We start from the raw sequence: 24,743 nt of genomic DNA, 5'->3' as shown, positions 1-24,743 counted from the left end.
CACAGATGTGATTTGAGTCAAAGCACACATGTCTGTCTCTCTCTCTGTGTCCAGCTTTTTGATCTCAGCTGTCCCTCTGATAGACTCATTTCTAATTTTGTCTTTCCCAATGAAAATCTTACCATCTTTATCTCTGCCACCTCTCGCTTTTTTGCAGAGGGGAGACAGTACTGAACAAAGCGCTGTAACTCCTAAATATCTTCCCCCCAATTAAATTAAAACTACACAGTAAGACAAAAAAAAATAGCCAACAATAGAAAATAAACTCTTGTTGTGACAATCTGCCTTCTCCTCCTTCCTTTTATTTATATTCCTTTTTTATGGCAGCTTCCTCTGCCTCACACTGCTGTCTGACTACATGTAGCTGAAACTGAGATGAAGCAGGAAAGAAGCAGCTGATATTTGGACAGCACACATGAGAGAATGGAGGATTTCAGTTGATGTGCACATGAATGATTTGTGTTTCCTCTGCAGGTGAAGGTAGAAAGTGTGTGTGAGCTGATGTGGATGTGAATTCAGCAGCATGGATCAATGTGAGGGCAGAGAGGAGGGAGTGCCTCCCTCTAAAACCACTCTGTGTGGGGAACATGAGAGCCAGACCAAAGCTCAGAGGTGAGATGACCATCTCTAACTGTCCATGACTTTTCTCCATGTCACAGCGCAGCACTCACATTACTGCTCCATTATTATTCACAGCAACCAACCTGGACCTCCAACCAGCTCTGTGTCCTTACAGAGTGACCGGTCTATAGGGAATCCCATTAATTTTACAGTCCAGCCTCTGTCTGCTGCAGAGAGGTGAGCTCATGTTCATCATTAAGCACTAAACACTTAATTCAGTTTATTTTGAAAAGTCTCAACAGGATCTTGAGCTTTATTGTAAAAGTTTTATGTGAAACAAGTGGACACGCAGTGGTTTTTACCGTCTTTATTGCTAACGGCAATGCATAAAAACAAACGTGTGTCATCTGTAGTGTGGTTATATTAATTGTAAGAGAAAGAGAGAACTTTAAGAAATTAATATAGCCACTACAGTGACCATCAAAATAATGAAAAAATATTGCCATAAACAGTTTATTTTGCGACACCATGAAACAAACGATAGCGTAAAATGAAACGCTAGACGTTTTTATATCGTCATCCGATATATATCGTTAGATTGAACAGCCCTACCTCTTCTCATGATTCATCCCGCACATATCAGCCGATTTAACTATTTTCTTTGTTGACATCTCTCTTTCACACAACATATACTTCACACATTTGGAGTTTTCACCCAGACCACCGCTAGGGACACAACCTTCCCACGGCTCCTATAGCTTCGGTACAAAGTGCTAAAAACCAAAAACCCAAACACAGAAGAGTCCTTCCCTGGGAGAGAAGAGTCCCCAAATCAAAAAAAGCTCACCATTGCAGATTCTTTTTCCCATTTCTTTCAAAATGGTTCGTTAACTTCCCGCATGTGTGAGTTGCTGAAGGCTTCTTGCGGTTCCCCCTTTTTTGAAAACAAAACAATGGTGGGACTGGGTTAATTCTTACCTCTCAGACAGATCCTTTTCTGCTGTGATGGGAGGATACTCTTCTTCTGTTGCCCCACTCTGTTGTGGTGTGCCCCAGGGGTCTGTATTGGGCCCTTTATTGTTCTCTTTGTACATGCTACCCTTGGATTCCATATTTGAAAAATACGATATTTCTTATCATTGTTACACAGATGACATTCGGATTTATTGTCAACTGACTGATGATCTGTCATTGTCACTAAACTCCTTGTTCAATTGCCTGAGAGAGGTCAAAGATTATTATGGTGTTCGATAGCCATATTCCTCGAGACTAGCTAGTTGCCCTACTGGGGCCCATTCTTAATTCTCTCGCTGATTCTATAAATAAACTAGGTGTCTATTTGGATAGCTCCTTTAAGCTCGATAAGCAAGTTTCTTCTGTAGTGAAATCTGGCTTCTTTCAATTGCGCCAGTTTTCTAAAGCTAAGCGTTATATACCATGCAGGGACCTTGAAAAACGTATCTACCTTTTTGTGACCTCCAGGTTAGACTATTGGAACTCTCTTTACTGTGGTCTCCAGTCCGTCTCTCTTTATAGGCTACAAATCTCTACTTTTGTAAGCAGTAACTGTTGAATGCAACAGTAATGTATATCCCAGATATCAGTTCGAGACAGCAGAAGCTTCAATTTGCTTGGTTTTTGAGCTCAGGATATAAGCCAGGAGACTAGCTATTTTCTTCCCACACAGTATGAACAGCTAAATAAGCTAAATATAGAGTCATAATTAAATTATATTGATCGGGTAAACTGAATATATATGGGTTTTTTATTTGTTTCTCTCAAGGGACAGATTTAATTTGAGCTAATTCTTCATGATTCCCTCCACAGAGTAGACCAGGAGAGCTCAGAGGTTCCCAGTGGTCAGTCTTCCCAGCAGCATCAAACAGACCTGGACTCTATATTTATGGTCTGTACATGTTTAAGAACTACTTTTATAACTATTCTGTTCACAGTCATCTCCATGCTGCTCTTTGTAGGCCAGTAGATTGTCAGTGTGTCCAACATGGATCTGATGTTTGGCTCCATGGATCATTCGTAAAGTATTCTGTTCCAGCTGCTGGAGGACAACATCATCTCTTTTGTGAAGTACGAGCTGAAGAAGCTCCAGAAGGTTCTGAGTCCAGATTACCCAGAATGCTTAGAGAGTAAGAGGGAGGATGATGAGCAGAGGAGGAGCAGCAGAGAGGCATTTGTTAAGATCACAATGGACTTCCTGAGGAGAATGAAGCAAGAGGAGCTGGCTGACCGTCTGCAGAGAAGTAAGAGGATTTATTTAAAGATTTAATCTGCTGGATAAATGGGACACTTTTGTCTCAACCGATGGACCAGTGTGTTTAGTAATTTCTCAGTGGGTCAGAATTTGTCATCCCCATTTTGTAAAATCTGATTGTTGAAGGTCTATTTTTTTTATTATTGTTATTTAGAACATCCCTCTGCTGTTTGTCATCGTAAACATAAATCGACTCTGAAGAAGAAGTTCCAGTGTGTGTTTGAGGGGATCGCTAAAGCAGGAAACCCGAACATTCTGAATCATATCTACACAGAGCTCTACATCACAGAGGGAGGGACTGCTGAGGTTAATGATGAACATGAGGTCAGACAGATTGAAACAGCATCCAAGAAACCAGCCAGACCAAAAACAACAATCAGACAAGAAGACATCTTTAAAGCCTCACCTGGAAGAAATAAATCAATCAGAAGAGTGCTGACAAAGGGAGTTGCTGGCATTGGGAAAACAGTCTTAACACAGAAATACACCCTCGACTGGGCTGAAGACAAAGCCAACCAGGACATCCAATTCGTATTTCCATTCACTTTCAGAGAGCTGAATGTGCTGAAAGAGGAAAAGTTCAGCTTGGTGGAACTTGTTCATCACTTCTTTATTGAAATCAAAGAAGCTGGGATCTGCAGCTTTGAAGATTTTCAGATTGTGTTCATCTTTGATGGTCTGGATGAGTGTCGACTTCCACTGGACTTCTCCAAAACCACAATCCTAACTGACCCTAGAAAGTCCACCTCAGTGGATGTGCTGCTGATAAACCTCATCAGGGGGAAACTGCTTCCCTCTGCTCACCTCTGGATAACCACACGACCTGCAGCAGCCAATCAGATTCCATCTGAGTGTGTTGACATGGTGACAGATGTCAGAGGGTTTACTGACCCACAGAAGGAGGAGTACTTCAGGAAGAGATTCAGAGATGAGGAGCAGGCCACCAGGATCATCTCCTGCATCAAGGCATCGCAAAGCCTCCACATCATGTGCCACATCCCAGTCTTTTGCTGGATCACTGCTACAGTTCTGGAGGATGTGCTGAAAACCAGAGAGGGAGGACAGCTGCCCAAGACCCTGACTGAGATGTACATCCACTTCCTGGTGGTTCAGGCCAAAGTGAAGAAGGTCAAGTATGATGGAGGAGCTGAGACAGATCCACACTGGAGTCCAGAGAGCAGGAAGATGATTGAGTCTCTGGGGAAACTGGCTTTTGATCAGCTGCAGAAAGGAAACCTGATCTTCTATGAATCAGACCTGACAGACTGTGACATCGATATCAGAGCAGCCTCGGTGAACTCAGGAATGTTCACACAGATCTTTAAAGAGGAGAAAGGACTGTACCAGGACAAGGTGTACTGCTTCATCCATCTGAGTGTTCAGGAGTTTCTGGCTGCTCTTTATGTCCATCTGACTTTCATAAACTCTGGACTCAATCTGCTGGAAGAACAACAAACAACCTCCCAGAAGTCTGAAACAAAAGAATTGGCAGTGAAATACTTGTACCAGAGTGCTCTGAACAAGGCTTTACAGAGTGCAAATGGACATCTGGACTTGTTCCTCCGCTTCCTCCTGGGTCTTTCACTGCAGACCAATAAGACTCTACTACGAGGTCTGCTGACACAGACAGGAAGTAGCTCACAGACCAATCAGGAAACAGTCCAGTACATCAAGAAGAAGCTTAATGAGAATCTGTCTGCAGAGAAAAGCATCAATCTGCTCCACTGTCTGAATGAACTGAATGATTGTTCTCTAGTGGAGGAGATCCAACAGTCCCTTAGATCAGGAAGTCTCTCCAAATACTGGTCTCCCGCTGAGTGGTCAGCTCTGGTCTTCATCTTACTGTCATCAGAAAAAGATCTGGATGTGTTTGATCTGAAGAAATACTCTGCTTCAGAAGAGGCTCTTCTGAGGCTACTGCCAGTGGTCAAAGCTTCCAACAAAGCTCTGTAAGTAAATATCTAATCATTTGTTCTTTTTTAAAATGTTTATTCTATTTAACAAAAAGAACGTCTGCAGAGTTTAAAATCATAAACAGTGCAATGGGTACTGGCATGTGAAAAAACTGAAAGTTTGATATGAGACAGAAGTATATGACACTTTTCTTTTATATGTAGCAACAGAAATTGCCAGTGTTTCTGAAATATTAGGTACCATACAGTCACACTCTATAGTGCAGTGATTCTCAAACTGTGGTACTCTCTGGCTCTCTCTGGTTATATGCTGGAAATGTCAAATCTTTTTTAAGATTAAATAATATAACATTGTGGAGGTATGCAAAAACAACATGAGAGTTCCCAAGGCTCTTCTGGGAGCCGGAGTTGACCAGAAAATGTCTCCCTGAGCGTGAGTCCTCTATGAAGAGAAGCCTTTCCTTATCAGAAGCGGTTGTGGCCGCTGCAGAGCGCTGGCAGGCTCATTTCCCTGGGCCTTAAAACTGCAAAGGCGGCATGGTGGTGTTGCTAAAAGCCCCTTTTCGTGGTGCCACGATCCCAGCCACCATTGATAAGTCTGATGTCCCCGGGAGAATCGGTGGGGGCATGGGAGATGCCATCGGTGAGTCGGGAACTATCGCCTGAATGACGAAGCTCCTCGTAGCCAGGAGAATGTGATCCGCTTCTTCTGCTAGTGAGCAGTAATCCTTCGGCCTGCAGCGTAGAGTTGGAGGAGGAAGACGTAGGTGAAGAGGAATCCACCGTCATCCATTCCTAACAAGGACAACATGCTCTCCATGAGCTTGAGAGAGAGAGGAGTTTCTCAGCCCGCTCTGCGGGAGAGGGAGTAACGCCTGCAGAGCGGTATATTTCCCTCGAGATCCCGGGGGAGAGTCATTGCACAGCGGGTGGACAGTGGATGCAGCAAGGTCATCACATGATGGTATTTCATGTCGTCGGCTGAAACGCCACGGAGAGCAAACTGAGCTTTGACGTGCATGAACTATGAAGGAGGGTCGTGGAGACAAAAATCCGGCAGCTTAGATAACAAAGTTATTCTAAGAACTCAGAGCTGAGGTTCCCCTTTTCTAAGTCTGCATGTTCTTATAAAAGAGGAAGCTGTTAGTTGTTTGTCACACATGAGTTCATGTCAAAAGTCACGTAGACATTTGCTTAGTGATCAACAAAAGAACACATTTCATGAAGCTGATCACACTATATACAATTTTCTTTTAACACCCCCACAGCAAAAATTTAAACATACAGCTCTGCTATCGCTTCTGACAGCAAAATGGTATGTATGCGATCGTGGCTCAAAGAGTTGGCAATTCGTCTTGTAACCGGAAGGTTGCCGGTTTGAGCCCCGGCTCCAACAGTCTCGGTCGCTGTGTCATTGGGCAAGACACTTCACCTACCACCTACTGGTGATGGCCAGAGGGGCCGATGGCGCGATATGGCAGCCTCGCTTCTGTCAGTCTGCCCCAGGGCAGCTGTGGCTACAACTGTAGCTTGCCTCCACCAGTGTGTGAATGTGAGAGTGAATGAATAGTGGAATTGTACAGTGCTTTGAGGGCCCCGATCTATTATTATTATTATTATTATAAATGAAGACAGAAAACTAAACAGCAGTGACGTTTGTAGGGTTACTGAAGTTGGGCTAGCTGGTATATAATGATTCATATAAAAGGCAAATAGATTTATGTTTTGCTACTCTGCTGTTGTTTTTTTGTGCTCAAACTTAGTCTTCAGAGATTCTCAACAAATTGCTCTCTATCAGTGCACTGCTAAGCTCATGATAAGTCTTCACCTTTTACATGTTATAATCGAGAAAACTGGTGTAATCATCTAGGGTCTACAGGTTCTCGCAAACTAATTCATGTTCCTCTCTTTTCATCATTGGATTTGATTGGAGATTTTTATTATTTTTTGGCCTTTTATTTTTCAATAAATACCTTGATTTTCCTTTTTTCTAATGTTTGTTTTGGTCAGTCTGTCTCCTACACACACATTCTGTAAACCTTGATAGATTCTGGAATACCAAGACCAGTATGGGTCCAGCAGAGGCTTCCATTTATGCAATGGAATATGAGGCAGAAGACTACTGATTTTATCTCACCACTTTGTGCAGGACCCTGATGTACGGACACAGCTGATTTGCTGTATTTGCTTTTCGGGGAATGATTTCCAGGAAGTCTTTACTGCCCCAGTCTTCCAACTTTGTCCATACTTCCTTAGCCGTCTAGCCTTCAATGGATGCCACTCCTCTCCTCACACCTGTGTTGGTCAATATCAGGCCTTGTCCTGCTCTGGGGGTGATGGATGACAGGACCGTGTCTTTTCCTGTTTCCTCAGTACCTGTGCCAATTTGTTTAAACTGGCAGCTTACCAGAGCCTGCTCTGTCAGTGTTCTCCCTTGAGTCTTTAAAGATACTGCTAGCTACCTTGAAGTCTCTTCTCCCTTTGTCTGAGCTGACAACCTGAAGAAAATATGTCTCCTATTCTGAGTTACCTAACACCAAACCTCCTCTCCCTGAACCCAAGCTAGCTACACCATGTGTTCTCTGACTTAGCCAGTCAAATCCGAGGCTCTGAGTTCTGTGCTGCCCTGAGCTACTTTAGAAATTGAATACAAGGCTCAGCATTTTGTGGTGCAAGAGCTGTGCAGCCAAATCCTGACCTGGAATTTAGCCTCTGTGGTCAAATTCCTGAGCCCAAGTGTCCCATTCCCAAGCTGACCATTCCTGAATCTTTGGATCCTGCACTAGAGCTGGCTGAATTTCAAGCCTAAGGCCACTGCTGGCAAATATGCTGGGATTCAGATGGGCTACATCTCTGGGAGATGTCACTTCCACTGCTGGCCATCTAACTGGCCACTGGAGGAGTTCCACCTTGATCTCCAGCTTTCTGTCCTGTCTCTTTGATGCTGGCCTTGAGCTTGAGCTGTTAATCATCGCTATGCTTCTGTTTCCTTTCCTTTCCTTCATGTCTTGGAAAAAGTCATTTTCCAACTACATCACATAATCTGACCTCCTAAAAGTGTACAAAGATCTACTCCTCTCAGTTGACTCTGAGGACTGTGCCATCCATGTCCTCCTTGATCTCAGTGCTGCATCATACAGGTATCAGTGGCACAGCACTACACTGGTTGACTGCACACCTGTAAAAGTTGATTCTTTTAGGTACTTGTAGATATTCTAGATAGGGATTGCCATGTTCTCTCTGTTCATGCTTCCTTTGGCTCAAATGGTCAGGAATCCTAATATCTACTTTCGACCTTATATTCATGATATTTAATCATATCTCCTTCTCAGTTCCAACATGTAGTCCATGCTAGTCTAGGGCCATTACATGCCTTAAACATATTAAGAACTGGAATGCACAGAACTTTGTTTAACTGAAAAAACAGAAATCAGAAAAAACGCTTGAATATAAAAATCTCACTAACTTGTAAAGATAGTTTAAGAAATGTGATAATCAATAGTTAATCATTAAACAGGACAGTAATTTCAGACCAATACATCAATAAAAATATCTCATTATTGTCTAGTTAAAATATGTATGTATTTCCTAGTTTAAAAAAAAAATCACATTGCAAAATACAACTGTCGACAGTTTCTGAATGGTATATACACAGCCATAACATTAAGAGCACCTGCCTAATATAGGGCTTTGGAGCGTGATGTCACAGGGGTGGGCGTGGAAAGGATTTTGGCCTGATGCGCCATTTTCCTTGTCCAAAGAAAGCGCAAGCGAAAAAGGAGCGAAGGCACACAGCCATGGTTCGTACTTGCTGTGCGGTCGGTTGTAATCTTAGGTCGCATGATCGGCAAGGGAATAAGGTTGAAAATGGTTTATCTTTTCATTCTTTCACCACCTGGAAGCAACATGAGGCAGCTCATGTATCGGATGTTACCAAAAGAAGGCGTCTAGTCTGGATAGCAGCTGTGAGACGAGCTGATATCCAGTTCGCTTCCATCTCCAGATATCTGTTGGTGCTCCAGACATTTTTGCTCCGGTAAGTTCAATATATGTTCATATCACTCTCTATAGCTTAATAATATTATCGTTGGGGCTCTCAGAGGTTGTAGAAATTGTAAACAAACATAGAATTGAGTGACTGTGCAGACATACGTGCTGTGTAACAATTCGCTAATTCACATCCGAAAGTGAGGGTTAGGGTTAACAAGATACGTGAAGATATCGGGGTAGGAAAGTGGCAGTAAGTTGTCTGGTCTTTACTCCACTGCTGTATTTCTTATGGGTCCACATTTGCGATGCACTCTATTTTTTTCAACTACCGCTGCTTCGCCTCTGGACGCAATCAGTCTCTATACCGTCCGTTTTCTTTTGAGCTGCTTTTAAGCATGTTTCTTGTCATCGTCGTTCCAACAGAGTGTGTTTGTTTTGATTTGTGGACCTGGAAAATGGCGCCACGCTCACACAATACATTGCGGCGTGACGTCAACTCCAAAGCCCTATTGTACTGGTCTCCCTTTTGCCTTTAAAACAGCCGTCACCTGTCAAGATAGATAGCATTAGATCACTGATGGTGTACAGTGGTATGTGGCACCTAGTTATTTGCAACAGATCCTTATAGGTCCGTATTGAGAACCTGAATGTTCACAAAGAGGCTGTTCTGTCCAAATCAACTTTTGTGTGTGAAATGTAACACTGGTAAAATGTGTCTGTGTGGTTCCCAATCAGAAGCCCTTCATGAATAGTGATGTTAAAAGATGCCTCGAAGCCTGCAACCATGTAATGCAAGGACGTCATCACTTTAGAGATGGAGAAAGCATAAAGTGACAATTATGAATCACTTAATATGATAAGGAGATTCTGCAGGTCATTAATCAAAGTATAAAACTAAAATAAAATGTATTTTTAGTGACACAGGATACAAATATGGAAGCAAGATGTATAATTAGAATTATTTATAATAAATGTGAATTAATTTGTGCAATTTCTTTAACCATAGAGAATAACTAAATCCTTCAGGACAATGTCACATCAATGCACTGAACTCACTATGTTATCCCTCTAACAGCCTCCACATGTTCTCACTGTAATTTCCCCTCATGAATGAATTTATGCTGCACTAATCTGAATGTTTGCAGGGAAATCAAACGCGTTTCACTCGCAGTACTCGAGCTGACTTACCTTTGTTTGAATGACGACTTGTACGCGCTGACTCCACAGACAAGGCACGAAAATATGTCAGGCTACGTCAGTAGCGGTTGGTCTTCAGGGTTTCCACTCCACAGCCGTATTTCATACGGGTCCACATTTCCAATGCACGCTATTTTCTGCAAGTACCGCTGCTTCGCCTCTGGACGCAATCGGTCTCTATACAGTCCATTCTCTATTGAGCTGCTTTTAAGCATCTTGTAATTGTCGTTCCAACACAGTGTGTTTGATTTGATTCGTAGACCCCGAAAATGGTGCCGCGCTCCCACAATGCATTGCGGCGTGACGTCAACTCCAAAGCCCTATGGGGAAGGGGTGTTTTTTCTTTTTTTTATTTCACTCGCTAGCGCTGTCTGTGAAAACGCCTTTTTTTTACCATTTCTTCCCGTTGCAAACACCACTGTTTTCTTCAGAAAACAACATCACGTGATTTTTTTTATCATAACTCTGGTTTCACATGGCCCATCGACACAATTCAAAAACGGGTATATAGTTTGAAGTCCGCACTTTCGACCCAAGATGAAACGGAGACTCCGAGTCACTGCATCTTGTAGCTTTGTCGTCTTAAATTGGTCATGTGATTTTGACACTGCAGCGCGTCCATCAACCCCAGAGGGTTAATAGTTTTTACTTAAGTGTTATATTTCTATTTTGTTTTCCATAAATAAATTCAGTTTTTTAATGAAACATGAATTGTTATCCTCAATGACTTTTGTTTTTCTGGAATGAGTTCAATATATAAAGTGATTTAATTTGGTCATAAACCTAATTGTTTTTTAGACTTTGTGGCTGTAACTTCTCAAAGAGAAGCTGTAAAGCTCTGTCCCAAGCTCTTGGCTCTCAGTCCTGTAGTCTGAGAGAGTTGGACCTGAGTAACAGCAAACTGCAGGATTCTTGTTTTAAGCTTCTGTCTGCTGGACTGCGGAGGACAGAGTGTATGCTGCAAACTCTGAGGTCAGATCAAAGTTTTAATTTTTTGGTTGTTGTTGTTGTTGTTTCACATGAATTTATACAATTACTTAATTTTTCAAAAAAAATTATTTCTTTTATTGCTAAATAACAGTACATTGTCACATTTGTAACCTGTTTAAGATAAGACAACAAGGATAATTTTTTTTAAAAAGGAAAATTACTTATTGCGTGATATCATAGTTTTTCATTGTGCCCTGATTCAACTCCAGATTTTTACTCCAGTGTTTGTTTTATTATTCATGTTTTGTTTTTTGTTTTGTTTTTTGTTGGGTTTTTTTTTTTTTTGTTGTTTTAAGTTTGAGTCTATGTAACGTCTCAGAGAGGAGCTATGAAGCTCTGTCCTCAGTTCTCAACTCCCACTCCTGTAGTCTGAGAGAGCTGAACCTGAGTAACTCTGACCTGCAAGATTCAGCAGTGAAGCTTCTTTCTGGTGGACTGAAGAGTCCACAATGTACACTGGAAACTCTGAGGTCAGATCAAGTGATATTTTGTTTTTCATAAGTTGACAGAATTAACCAATTAGCCGGTTTAGCCTGGTTTGCTTTCTCTTCTCAAAAGAATCCTTGTCAGTGTATCTTTGTAAACAATCAACGATTCTTTAAAAGAGAAAACAAACCAGGCTTAAATTGCTAAATGTAATAAATTTGTCATTGCACTCCAAGTACACCTATTGTCTGTCTCATTTTTCAGACTAAGTCACTGTAACATCTCAGAGAGGAGTTGTGAAGTTCTATCCTCTGTACTCAGCTACCAGTCCTTTAGTCTGAGAGTGCTGGACCTGAGTAACAATGACCTGAAGGATTCAGGAGCAAAGCATGTATCTCTTGGTTTGAAGATTCCACACTGTACGCTGAAAACCCTCAGGTCAGGATATTATTTTGTGTCCATATTTAATGTTTATGAAGAAATGTTCTAATTGCATTTTTAGGTGTCTATTGCGCATTACTGAAAGTGTTTAATAATACAGACTCTCGAAATTTTGATGTAAAACGTCAGGAGGAGAAATGTCTTAACCCTCTATACCCCAGCAGAATTCTATTAGAATGTGTCAAATAGTCCATAGGTCGTCTTATAACCCATTTCAATGAGATTACACGCATAGCATTACAGAAGTTTATTTTTTTTCTGTTGGATAAAGGTTATAGTTAGAGCTGGATCAGGTGACCCTGAACCACCCCTTAGTCATGCTGGAGCCTGTTTGGGCTCCAGGGGGAGCACTGGTAGGCTTTTTCTGTAAAAATGAATCCCTCCTTCCCACCATCACCAAGTGCTGCTCACAGTGGATTGTCTGATGGTTGGAGGTTTCTCTCTAATGTTGTAGGGTGTTACCTTACATTGTTGAACAGCTTGAGATGACTGTTGTAAATGTAAATGGATAGATGTTATTATATGTGACACACAGAAAATCATTGTTGACAAATGAATTGTTGTTTTGTGTGTCTGCAGTATGTCAGGCTGTCTGATCACAGAGGAAGGCTGTACTTCTCTGGCCTTAGCTCTGAGCTCCAACCCCTCCCATCTGAGAGCGCTGGAACTGAGCTACAATCATCCAGGACCCTCAGGAATGAAGCTGTTGTTGGCTGGACTGAAGGATCCAGGCTGGACACCGGACACTCTCAGGTATGGAGAGAATGTCTGATAGAGAAGGAAGAGCTGGAAACATTTCCTGTGCCCTTCACTTCCTGTTTATTAAGCTTTGCTTGTTCCATATTCAGTTTTTCAGCAAAACGTGTTTGAGTCCATAAGAAAAGATTCATTCTTATATCTGGAGGAATAAATATATTTCAATAAATATTAACGTTAGCCCCTTGAGCTTCTCCAAAAACTATGAAGACACTCAAAATAAATTTCCTCTGGTGGGAAACTATTTTCAATTTTTTTGTAGTTTATTGCACTTTTTTGCAATTTATGTAATTACTATGCACTTAATGCATACATATTATTAAAATTTAGGCCGTAATGGTTGTGTTGATGTATAGCAACTTGAAATGCTCCCAAAAATGGCACTACAGCATGTAAAAATATAATATAAACTCTGGCGGTCTTGGTTCTATGGTAGGTCTTAAAAGGTTAAGATTCAGACAGTGCAAGCCCAAGGCTAGTCCTTGGCTAACTGATTCAACCCGAGAATGTAGGAGATGTGAAAGATGGTGGAAAAAGGACAGGCTGTATGTCTCTCTGGAAGCTCTTAAGACTAGCTGGGAAGTTTATCAGAGAGCAGTAAAGGCTGCCAAGCATTTCTATTTTTCTCAACTTACTGCTGCCAATTTCCATAACCCACGTGTTTTGTATAACACTATAAATTCTGTACTTAATATAGAAGTCCATGTTCTTTTGCAGTCTACTGAGGTGATGTGCAATAAGTTAATTTTTTTTTTTTGTGGACCAGGTTGCTAGCTTAAGACCTCCGACTCTATCTATTGCTGATCCCGCCATGCATGTGTCCTGCTCAAGTCTTCTGCTTTTCTACCAATTTCTACCAATTCCTCTTCCTGATTTAGAGAAACTTATGTTAAAAGCTAAACCACGTGCTTCTCTGAATTAAGTTGTTCCTCCCCGCTTTCACAAAAAGGTATTTTGCGCCATTGGACAACACATTCTGAACATTATAAATACCAGTCTTTTGTCTGGTCAAGTACCCAGTGAGTTTAAGCATGTAGTTATACATCCCTTACTTAAGAAACCAGGCTTGGACAGTTCAGTCATGTCAAATTCTAGACCCATCTCTAAGCTTCCCATTCTCAGTAAGATCCTGGAAATGATTGTCTATACTCAGTTGATGGACAATTTGAATGAGTTTAAATTGTATGAAATCTTTCAGTCTGGCTTTAAGCCATTTCACAGTATGGAGACAGCCCTCATAAAAGTTATGAACAACATTCTGGTAGCGATACACTGTGGTAAATATGCAGTGCTTATCTTACTGGACATGACTGCTGCATTCGACACAGTGGATCATGACTTGCTGATCTCTGAGAAATTGTTCAAGCCATGTTTCCGAAGTAACAAAGAGCCGATGGATGGCCTGGATTGCAGCCATTCGAAGACCAAATATAACATCCCAGAACACTCCAGCTCACATGTTTGTCTGCTCCAAGCATTCCCACAAAGGTCAGTGTTTTGTAGTAGTTAATACGCCATTTTTCATAACATAATTGGTGATATAGGTTACAAGCAAGTCTGGCGCTGAACAGAAATTGTCGCGCTATGCTCCTTTGTTTATTGTGCATAAATAGTGAATTGTCCTGACATAATATTGCATTTCGCTTCTGTTATTACCATGGTACATTGACAAAAACATATACTTTTATTCACAGGATAAAACTTTTTTGTATCACTAATTGCCCAGTACGATTACAGCGTACAATATTGTCACTGCTACATTTCTGAAATGCGTTCCAGAAATTATTTCCACTACTAATTAATTACCGTTGAGCTCAAAGGTCATATTAATAAACGGTTAACGAATGTGTATTTATGAAGACGATTTGTGAGACTGGTAAACTTACCTTTGTTCGTACGATGGTCTTTTGTTCTACACCGTGCATTTCAAGGTCCTGTACCCATCCGTCGGTAAACTGTACCTGGGCTTGTTGCAGTGACCTGAAGTTACTAAAAACTTCATGAGTGTATGCACTCACTCCAAGAACCGTATAAATATGAGCGTGGTGAAAGTTGGGCAGCACGCTAACGTCTTTTGCCCACTCTGTGTGCTCGTAAGGGTCTGACCCTTTCACTCCTTTGATTTTTTTTTCTCGTATCTTTTCTTTGACTTTTCATCAAGTCTGTCAAGTCTGTCCGGCATTGTTCTCCTTCGTTTTGTACATATCCTTTTTGGGGGGCAAAGAAAAAGCAAGAAGATATTGGAACCGGAGAATAAACGTTTTGCGGTGCTGCAAATGCTTGCATTTGATGCATTGCTTTGATTATTTTGCCACTAGTATCCGGCATGTAATGCGCAAAAGGAAAAATAGGGTCAAAATTCATACTTATAACTTGAAACTTGAGTGCAGAGTTTCACACAAATCTGTTTTTTTACACACACAAACTCTTTTTACACATACGAAACTGATTTACAAGTACAAAATATTTATGACCACGATTTGAGCCCATAGGATCGTGACATACAATTAAACTGAGAGTAATTTTTTTTCCACAGCAGTAACATTAGCATAGTAATGTTAGCTTGCTTTTAGATAGCCGTGAGGGGGCGAGACTATGGCCTGTCACACAAAGAGACAGAGAGAGAAGATGAGAGAAAGGAGATTAAAAAAAATCAGATAATATTCACACGACTCAGCTCCTTAACCATCATTGGCTGTAAGCTTCATCTGAGGAAAAGCGTTACCATGGTTACATGAGTTCAGCTCAAGTTCTTTTGTTGTGTTTCTATATACAATTTTAACAGCTAAAATAACACATTTAGTGGTTTTAATTCATAATTATATTGAGGTTTTCAAACATATTTTATTTCTGTCTTTTGTCCTTTAATTTGCAATAAGTTTACACAATGAATTTATGATGTTAATCTCTATTAATCTGTGGCAATTAACAGCATGTGACACAGTTTGTGTCCTTCCTGCTGTTAACCTTGTATACTGTCTCTTGTGCACTGCGTTATGCTGCATCGGAATGCTGGACTCACTCAGAAGTCAGACGTCATGTGCAGTAACCACACAAACACCAAGAGGAGAAAAAAACAGTTGGCAGCAAAGGCAGGGCGGTGTCCTTTAAAGCTAAACAGAAGAGGAATATAAAAATAATGAAGGTCACAGTTTGAATCAGTCATATTTCATTCAATTCAGTGGTGTACTGACAGATGGATTGAAGTGTATTTGTGAAAATGTTGGACTTTTCCTTTATCAGTGTCTAACAGTATGTGTATGACAGCCATGTAATGTCCATGTGTTCATGCTGAAAGAGTGTTGGTCTGACCCTCCTCCTCCTTTCAGGGTGGAGCCTGCTGGAGTCCGATGGTTGAGACCAGGTCTGAGGAAGTGTAAGTGTGTTTTTAATGTGATTCATGAAAAAAAAGCAGCACATATTCAACCATCTTCAACCTGTCACATCATTGATTCACATCTCCGATGTCAGGAGTCATCATCAAAGTGTCAATCAATGAACAGATGATGGATCAATAACTGCAGCTGGATTGTGTTTGTTCTCTCCATCAGATTCCTGTCAACTCACAATCGACACAAACACAGTACACACAAACCTCAAACTGCCTGACAACAACAGGAAGGTGACATGGATTATGGAGATTCAGTCATATCCCGATCATCCAGACAGATTTGATATTTGTCCTCAGCTGCTGTGTAAAAATGATCTGACTGGTCGCTGTTACTGGGAGGTCGAGTGGAGAGGAGACGTTTATGTATCAGTGAGTTACAGAAGAATCAGAAGGAAAGGAGGTGGTGACTGTGTGTTTGGATGGAATGATCAGTCCTGGAGTCTGTACTGCACTGATGATGGACCTTATTCTATCTGTTACAATAACAGAAAAACACCCCTCTCCTCCTCCTCCTCCTCCTCCTCTGTCTCTAACAGAGTAGCAGTGTATGTGGACTATCCGGCTGGCACACTGTCCTTCTACAGAGTCTCCTCTGACACTCTGATCCACCTCCACACCTTCAACACCACATTTACTGAAACTCTTTATCCTGGATTGGGGTTTTGGCCTGGTTCGTCAGTGACTCTGCACTGAGTTGAGTGTAAAGAGTGTCCTCCCGTTAGAGAAACACACTGACTGTTCAACTGATGGTTTAGTCTGTACAGATTCACAAATTCAATCAGTTGATGTTTTAAACTGTTCTAAATGACTCCATGTAAACCTCTTCCTCTTCCTTTAAAGATAGAAGCTACCATTATTCTAGGATCCACATGTTGTTTTTTTCTGTCTTTTTCCACTCTATGCTTCACAGTCAATATCAGTATGTTATGTTTCTCTGAAGTTACACAACCAGCTCCTCTGCATTTTTAACAAGTCTGAGCTCATTAAAATGAATCCAAATATTTGATTTCTCTTTCTTAATGGGATTTTTCCAAACTCTCCACATGCTTTCACTGTTTCACTCATTGTTGGAAGCTTATCATTTGAAAATGTTTCAGCCATGTAATCTGAAAATATTGGATCAATAGTTTTGAATGCAGTTCTAACCAGAATATGATTGTATTGAGAGATCGTATTGCCTGTGGCTTGTCTAATAAACAGCAAAGCATCGCATATGTTCTGTATCGCAGTGTTTGGGTAAAGAGTTTGTCCACTGTGCTGAATCCATGAGCTCAATAATGAACATCTGCTTTTATGAAGCATTTCTTTTATTTGTGTTTGTCATTTTAATATGAAATAAACTTGGTTGCTTTCTCACAGTGTTGTGTTCATATGTCACACAAATATTGCACACACTTGCTTTTTCCTTGTATTTTTCTCTGTCTGTGTTTTTCATGCTGTAATGTTGGCAGTGAACCTCTGACAGTCTGTCCTGATATGATTTGTGCTGAAGTGACTAAAACATGCCAGTGGTGTGTTGACAGTGTAACAGCGGCATTCACATGGTGTGAGTGTCCAGCTTCCGCCTTTTGTGTTGGACACTAAGATCTTGTATACAGAAACACTAATATAGAATCAATCATGGATAATTTTTGTTCAGACATTAGTTCCTAATGCTTGGAGAAACTCCATCTTTATGACAGCTCTAATGGGATTAGAGTTACCTTTCACACTAATCAAGCTCTTTGTTTCAATTCAATGATTCTTATTTAAAAACCTCTGCCAGCTAAACCTCCTGCTTCTTTTTCTATTACGCCAACTCAACTGTACAACAAGCATTTTCATATATTTGTTTTACCAGCTGATTTTTTTGTTAAGTCAAGCTATTCAAAGTGCTGTGACTGTTCCCTTACATTTTCTCTCTCTGTGTCCAAACAATGAATGGACCATAAGTGGTGCTCCATAGGGAGCACACCTTTTTCTCCTCCAGTTTATTGAAGCTTTACAAATGAAACATGAGCCCACACACTGAGACAAGTCTGCCTCTATGAGGGAGGAGCTCTTTGTGCTTCATCTGCTGCTCTTCGCTCTGTTACTTTGGACTGATTTCACTTATTTTCTTACTTTCTTTGCAAATAACTTTTGAGCATCTTTGTTCCTATGGTTTATTTGTGTCACACTGACAGCACGTGAACAACATGATATGTTTGATGTCAGGCTCAAAGAAGGACCAGCATCCTCTCTCCAACCTGTTTCCCCATCTTCTACAACACCTGATTCATTCCAGTTTCTCTGCTTTCACTTTGATTCATGTCCACATGAAGCCTGAACATTAGTGATGAGCAGAGAGTTTTAAGCTCAAAGCTTTTAGCGTCTACACAAAGAGCTGATTACGCACTCCTTCTAAGAACATCTCCACCTCCTAAAAACAAACTCTTCTACTAGCAGCTGTCACAGCCACCAGAATTTATACAGGGAGTTGGAGTTGGCGCAGAAACCGGCTACAGGTTAGTTATTAATCTAAAGTCATATCAGAATATGGAAGCTGATCTTTGTCCGGTACGTTAGAACTTGAGACTCTTTTATGGTGTGAAGTGTTTAATGTTCACAGTGCTGAAGCCTACGCCCACATTATGTTTGTTCTCTAGGTTTGTTCAAGGTGTCAGAGTCGGAGCAGAAACCTACTGCAGGTTAATGATTAATCTAAAGAGAATCCACTGGGCTGTAAGCGTAAATAGACTTCAGAGTCCTGGCCTGACGAGGTAGCTCTTCTGTGTTGTGCCATCATCTTACCCAGAGATTGTTTGGTTTCCCTGATGTATAAATCCTGGCAATCCTCCTGGCACTTAACAGCGTACACTATGTTACTCTGTTTACTCTGATCATTGGGGTGGACCAATTTTGTGTTTAGAAAAATATTGTCTCAATTGTTCCGATACTCCTGACACATATGGGATCACTACAGGCTTTCGCTGAGCAGGCGGTTGTCCTTCTCTCCTGGATCGAATTGAGATTTCTTTAGGCACCTTTCCAGCTTTGACAAAAGTCCAGCTAGGATAACCACATTTACTCAGTGCCTTCTTGTTGTGCTGTTCTTCTGCTTCCCTGGCTGCTGTGTCAGTGGGAATGGTGTTCACTCTGTGTTGTAGCGCCCTGATGACACCCAGTTTGTGCTCCAGTGGGATGATGAGAGTCAAACTTGCAAAAACTGAATTTGAATAACTTAAATTTGAATTGCTCAGATTGAATCTGGAAAAAAAAAAAAAAAAATAAATAAATAAATAATATATATATATATATATATATATATATATATATATATATATATATATATATATATATATATATATGAGTGTGAACAGAACGCATTCTGATATGTCGAGCTCCAAACAACATACAGTGGGGCAAAAAAGTATTTAGTCAGCCACCGATTGTGCAAGTTCCCCCACTTAAAATGATGACAGAGGTCAGTAATTTGCACCAGAGGTACACTTCAACTGTGAGAGACAGAATGTGAAAAAAAAAATCCACGAATTCACACATGGTAGGATTTGTAAAGAATTTATTCGTAAATCAGGGTGGAAAATAAGTATTTGGTCACCTCAAACAAGGAAAATCTCTGGCTCTCACAGACCTGTAACGTCTTCTGTAAGAAGCTTTTCTGTCCCCCACTCGTTACCTGTATGAATGGCACCTGTTTGAACTCATCATCTGTATAAAAGACACCTGTCCACAGCCTCAAACAGTCAGACTCCAAACGCCGCCATGGCCAAGACCAAAGAGCTTTCGAAGGACACCAGGAAAAGTATTGTAGACCTGCACCAGACTGGGAAGAGTGAATCTACAATAGGCAAGCAGCTTGGTGTGAAAAAATCAACTGTGGGAGCAATCATCAGAAAATGGAAGACATACAAGACCACTGATAATCTCCCTCGATCTGGGGCTCCACGCAAGATCTCATCCTGTGGGGTCAAAATGATCATGAGAACGGTGAGCAAAGATCCCAGAACCACACGGGGGGACCTGGTGAATGACCTGCAGAGAGCTGGGACCAAAGTAACAAAGGTCACCATCAGTAACACACTACAACGGCAGGGAATCAAATCCCGCAGTGCCAGACGTGTTCCGCTGCTGAAGCCAGTGCATATCCAGGCTCGTCTGAAGTTTGCCAGAGAGCACATGGATGATACAGCAGAGGATTGGGAGAATGTCATGTGGTCAGATGAAACCAAAGTAGAACTTTTTGGTATAAACTCAACTCGTCGTGTTTGGAGGAAGAAGAATACTGAGTTGCATCCCAAGAACACCATACCTACTGTGAAGCATGGGGGTGGAAACATCATGCTATGGGGCTGTTTTTCTGCCAAGGGGACAGGACGACTGATCCGTGTTAAGGACAGAATGAATGGGGCCATGTATCGTGAGATTTTGAGCCAAAACCTCCTTCCATCAGTGAGAACTTTGAAGATGAAACGAGGCTGGGTCTTCCAACATGACAATGATCCAAAACACACCGCCCGGGCAACAAAGGAGTGGCTCCGTAAGAAGCATTTGAAAGTCCTGGAGTGGCCTAGCCAGTCTCCAGACCTCAACCCCATAGAAAATCTGTGGCGGGAGTTGAAAGTCCGTGTTGCTCGGTGTTGCGGCTCAACCAACCAATGGCCGCGGCAGGCTAAACATGAGGACACAGATGACGCGCAACAATAAACACATAAAATACACTTCTGTACCATTTGCTCCTTTATTTCCACATGCAACTGTCCACTATACAAATCAAGGACATAGGATTAACAAATGCACAGACTGCACAAACAAATAACTGCAACTCACCAATAACTGCACTAACTACTAAATCAAATTACAACTTGGTCTATGGTATCAATTAGTGCACAAATATACAAAACCATCAAGTTACAGTTAAAATACATCAAATCATTCAAGCTGCGCTCAAGCTGCGGTCAACAGAAAGTTTTGCCTCATGCTCACCCTACCTTTCTGCTCATCAACATTAGGTGCTGTGAACAGGTGAGTGCAACCACATTTATCATCTACCACACCCATGAGACACACCCGTGCATCAATACAGTGAGTCCATTTAAACCAACCCACTTAGTCAGAAGGGAACAACTCATATGGCTCCTACTCTCTGCGACAGCCCCAAAACATCACTGCTCTCGAGAAGATCTGCATGGAGGAATGGGCCAAAATACCAGCTACTGTGTGTGCAAACCTGGTAAAGACCTATAGTAAACGTTTGACCTCTGTTATTGCCAACAAAGGTTATGTTACAAAGTATTGAGTTGTATTTTTGTTATTGACCAAATACTTATTTTCCACCCTGATTTACGAATAAATTCTTTACAAATCCTACCATGTGGATTCATGGATTTTTTTTTCACATTCTGTCTCTCACAGTTGAAGTGTACAAATTACTGACCTCTGTCATCATTTTAGGTGGGGGAACTTGCACAATCAGTGGCTGACTAAATACTTTTTTGCCCCACTGTATGTTGTAGTAGAGTGGAGCAGAGCTGTGCGGAATAAAGAATATGTCTTTTTGTATCGGGATAGGCAGTTTGTTCCTCAACAGCAACATGAATCTTTTTTCTTTAACTTGCACATTCTTTAACTCTACCATTTTCCAAATTTATGGTAGATACAAATAAAAATATGAAAAAGGAACGCAAAAAAGACAAACTAAAAGGAATAAAGCACACCTAATCTGTCGGGTGAAGAAAGCAAAGAATAATTATACACATATGTATAGAGAGGGGGGACTCCTATCAGCCAGGGAATGCCCAAAGTACTGTCTTATTGATCCAATCCCAAAAACACCATCCATCCAACCCCTTACATGCCTATGAAGACTGCCAGACAGGGCCCAAAGTCTGGTCCTCTCCCCGACAGGTCCAGTTCCATCCATAATCATAACATACAGTGGGGCAAAAAAGTATTTAGTCAGCCACCGATTGTGCAAGTTCCCCCACTTAAAATGATGGCAGAGGTCAGTAATTTGCACCAGAGGTACACTTCAACTGTGAGAGACAGAATGTGAAAAAAAAATCCATGAATCCACATGGTAGGATTTGTAAAGAATTTATTCGTAAATTAGGGTTGAAAATAAGTATTTGGTCACCTCAAACAAGGAAAATCTCTGGCTCTCACAGACCTGTAACGTCTTCTGTAAGAAGCTTTTCTGTCCCCCACTCGTTACCTGTATGAATGGCACCTGTTTGAACTCATCATCTGTATAAAAGACACCTGTCCACAGCCTCAAACAGTCAGACTCCAAACGCCGCCATGGCCAAGACCAAAGAGCTTTCGAAGGACACCAGGAAAAGTATTGTAGACCTGCACCAGACTGGGAAGAGTGAATCTACAATAGGCAAGCAGTTTAGTGTGAAAAAATCAACTGTGGGAGCAATCATCAGAAAATGGAAGACATACAAGACCACTGATAATCTCCCTCGATCTGGGGCTCCACGCAAGATCTCATCCTGTGGGGTCAAAATGATCATGAAAAAGGTGAGCAAAGATCCCAGAACCACACGGGGGGACCTGGTGAATGACCTGCAGAGAGCTGGGACCAAAGTAACAAAGGTCACCATCAGTAACACACTACAACAGCAGGGAATCAAATCCCGCAGTGCCAGACGTGTTCCGCTGCTGAAGCCAGTGCATGTCCAGGCCCGTCTGAAGTTTGCCAGAGAGCACATGGATGATACAGCAGAGGATTGGGAGAATGTCATGTGGTCAGATGAAACCAAAGTAGAACTTTTTGGTATAAACTCAACTCGTCGTGTTTGGAGGAAGAAGAATTCTGAGTTGCATCCCAAGAACACCATACCTACTGTGAAGCATGGGGGTGGAAACATCATGCTATGGGGCTGTTTTTCTGCCAAGGGGACAGGACGACTGATCCGTGTTAAGGACAGAATGAATGGGGCCATGTATCGTGAGATTTTGAGCCAAAACCTCCTTCCATCAGTGAGAACTTTGAAGATGAAACAAGGCTGGGTCTTTCAACATGACAATGATCCAAAACACACCGCCCGGGCAACAAAGGAGTGGCTCCGTAAGAAGCATTTGAAAGTCCTGGAGTGGCCTAGCCAGTCTCCAGACCTCAACCCCATAGAAAATCTGTGGCGGGAGTTGAAAGTCCGTGTTGCTCGGCGACAGCCCCAAAACATCACTGCTCTCGAGAAGATCTGCATGGAGGAATGGGCCAAAATACCAGCTACTGTGTGTGCAAACCTGGTAAAGACCTATAGTAAACGTTTGACCTCTGTTATTGCCAACAAAGGTTATGTTACAAAGTATTGAGCTGTAGTTTTTGTTATTGACCAAATACTTATTTTCCACCCTGATTTACGAATAAATTCTTTACAAATCCTACCATGTGGATTCATGGATTTTTTTTTTCACATTCTGTCTCTCACAGTTGAAGTGTACCTCTGGTGCAAATTACTGACCTCTGTCATCATTTTAGGTGGGGGAACTTGCACAATCGGTGGCTGACTAAATACTTTTTTGCCCCACTGTATTTGAACCCAGAGCGGGGAATAGCTAGACCCCATTCTCTCAGGGCCATCCGCCTATGCCTTAAAGGATCAAAAACCAAAAGCAGTTTGAATTAAGAAGTAGAAAAAAAAAAAGGGGGGGGGGGGGGACTCCAACGAGGAGAGATCCCTGCCTTGTGGGGTGAGTGAGTCTTCTAGGCTATCCATCTTGTCCACTGTTTTCGGTATTTATCAGATTTCAGTCTAAAAGTGTAGGTCATTTTCTCCATTATATATATTTCCTCGATTACATCAGTCCATTCTTCCAATTTTAAAGGGTCACTTTTCAGCCAGTTTTTTATTATTACCTTTTTGCTTGACAGCAACATAATTTTAAACAAGTAATGGTCCTCCTTTCTTACATTTTCCCATATTCCAAAATACAATAATCTTACCTCACACGGCACATCATACCCCGACATGAATCTTTTAAGAACCGGGTGGATCTGCACGACAGACAGATAAAAAAATGGAGAAATGTTTTTGATTCTGAAGAATGTACCCAACGGCTGATATTGGAAAATACGATTGTCGTGTCTTCATGGGAAGAACAAAACAGAAGAACACTGACCCAACTGATCAGCAGCATCAGCATGAGTGATGTGAGTGAATTTGCCCCTCCACCTTCTTCAAATCCAACAAAAGTGGTATCAAACGTTTGTGCTACGCTTGTGGTGCAAATTCTTTGTTTGTGCTGCTATCATTTTAAAGATATTCAAAAAAATTTCTAGAGGTCATCAGAGGTCAACCAGCCCCCCCACATTAATGGAATCAAACAAAACTGGTGTCATTCAACTGTGCTACGTTTGTGCTGGTTTGTGCTACTAAAATTGTCGTTTGTGCTGCCTGTGTTTTCTGTTCATCCGGACATTTTCAGTGGGAGAAACGTTTTGTGACTCATCCCAGTGACTTTTCCAGTCTCAGCTGACTGCAGGTTTCCCCAACCTTATAAACAGTACATTTGCACAGCAAAGGAAACTAGCACCACTGAATGAATAATGTGCTGGGGGGGGGGGTTAGTTCCATGATTGTTAGTATGCAAATTCTTATGACCATTGATCAACGACTACTAATCAAAGACACAGATTCTCGAATGGCCATGAGTACCATTCACAGAGAGTTGGGGAATGGCTGCAATCCCAGCATTGTAAGATGGCGAAAGATGTACCTCCAGACTAGTTTCTGGATTTTTTGGGGAACGAAGCTGCCCTGTTCTTCTCCAGGTCTCCTTTGTCATATTTGCTGTTTAATGGTGTACTAAACGATAGCAA

General features: G+C 41.5%; 1 protein-coding gene across 1 annotated transcript; it reads left to right on the top strand.

The window, feature by feature from the left end:
• Positions 1 to 454: 454 nt before the first annotated feature.
• On the top strand, positions 455 to 17,224 carry LOC113018017 (protein NLRC3-like). The gene is made up of 11 exons (XM_026161084.1): positions 455 to 612; positions 697 to 798; positions 2,389 to 2,467; positions 2,615 to 2,819; positions 2,985 to 4,779; positions 10,729 to 10,902; positions 11,217 to 11,390; positions 11,611 to 11,784; positions 12,367 to 12,540; positions 15,873 to 15,919; positions 16,095 to 17,224. Exons 1-11 carry the CDS (start codon positions 524 to 526, stop codon positions 16,625 to 16,627), a joined length of 3,546 nt encoding a protein of 1,181 aa, XP_026016869.1. The 5' UTR covers positions 455 to 523; the 3' UTR covers positions 16,628 to 17,224.
• Positions 17,225 to 24,743: the final 7,519 nt, after the last annotated feature.

The sequence above is a fragment of the Astatotilapia calliptera genome, unplaced genomic scaffold, assembly GCF_900246225.1.
Source record: "Astatotilapia calliptera unplaced genomic scaffold, fAstCal1.2 U_scaffold_31, whole genome shotgun sequence".
NCBI classification, from domain to species: Eukaryota; Metazoa; Chordata; class Actinopteri; order Cichliformes; family Cichlidae; genus Astatotilapia; species Astatotilapia calliptera.
Note: the sequence above shows the minus strand (reverse complement) of the source record. Positions and strands in the feature narration are given on the sequence as shown.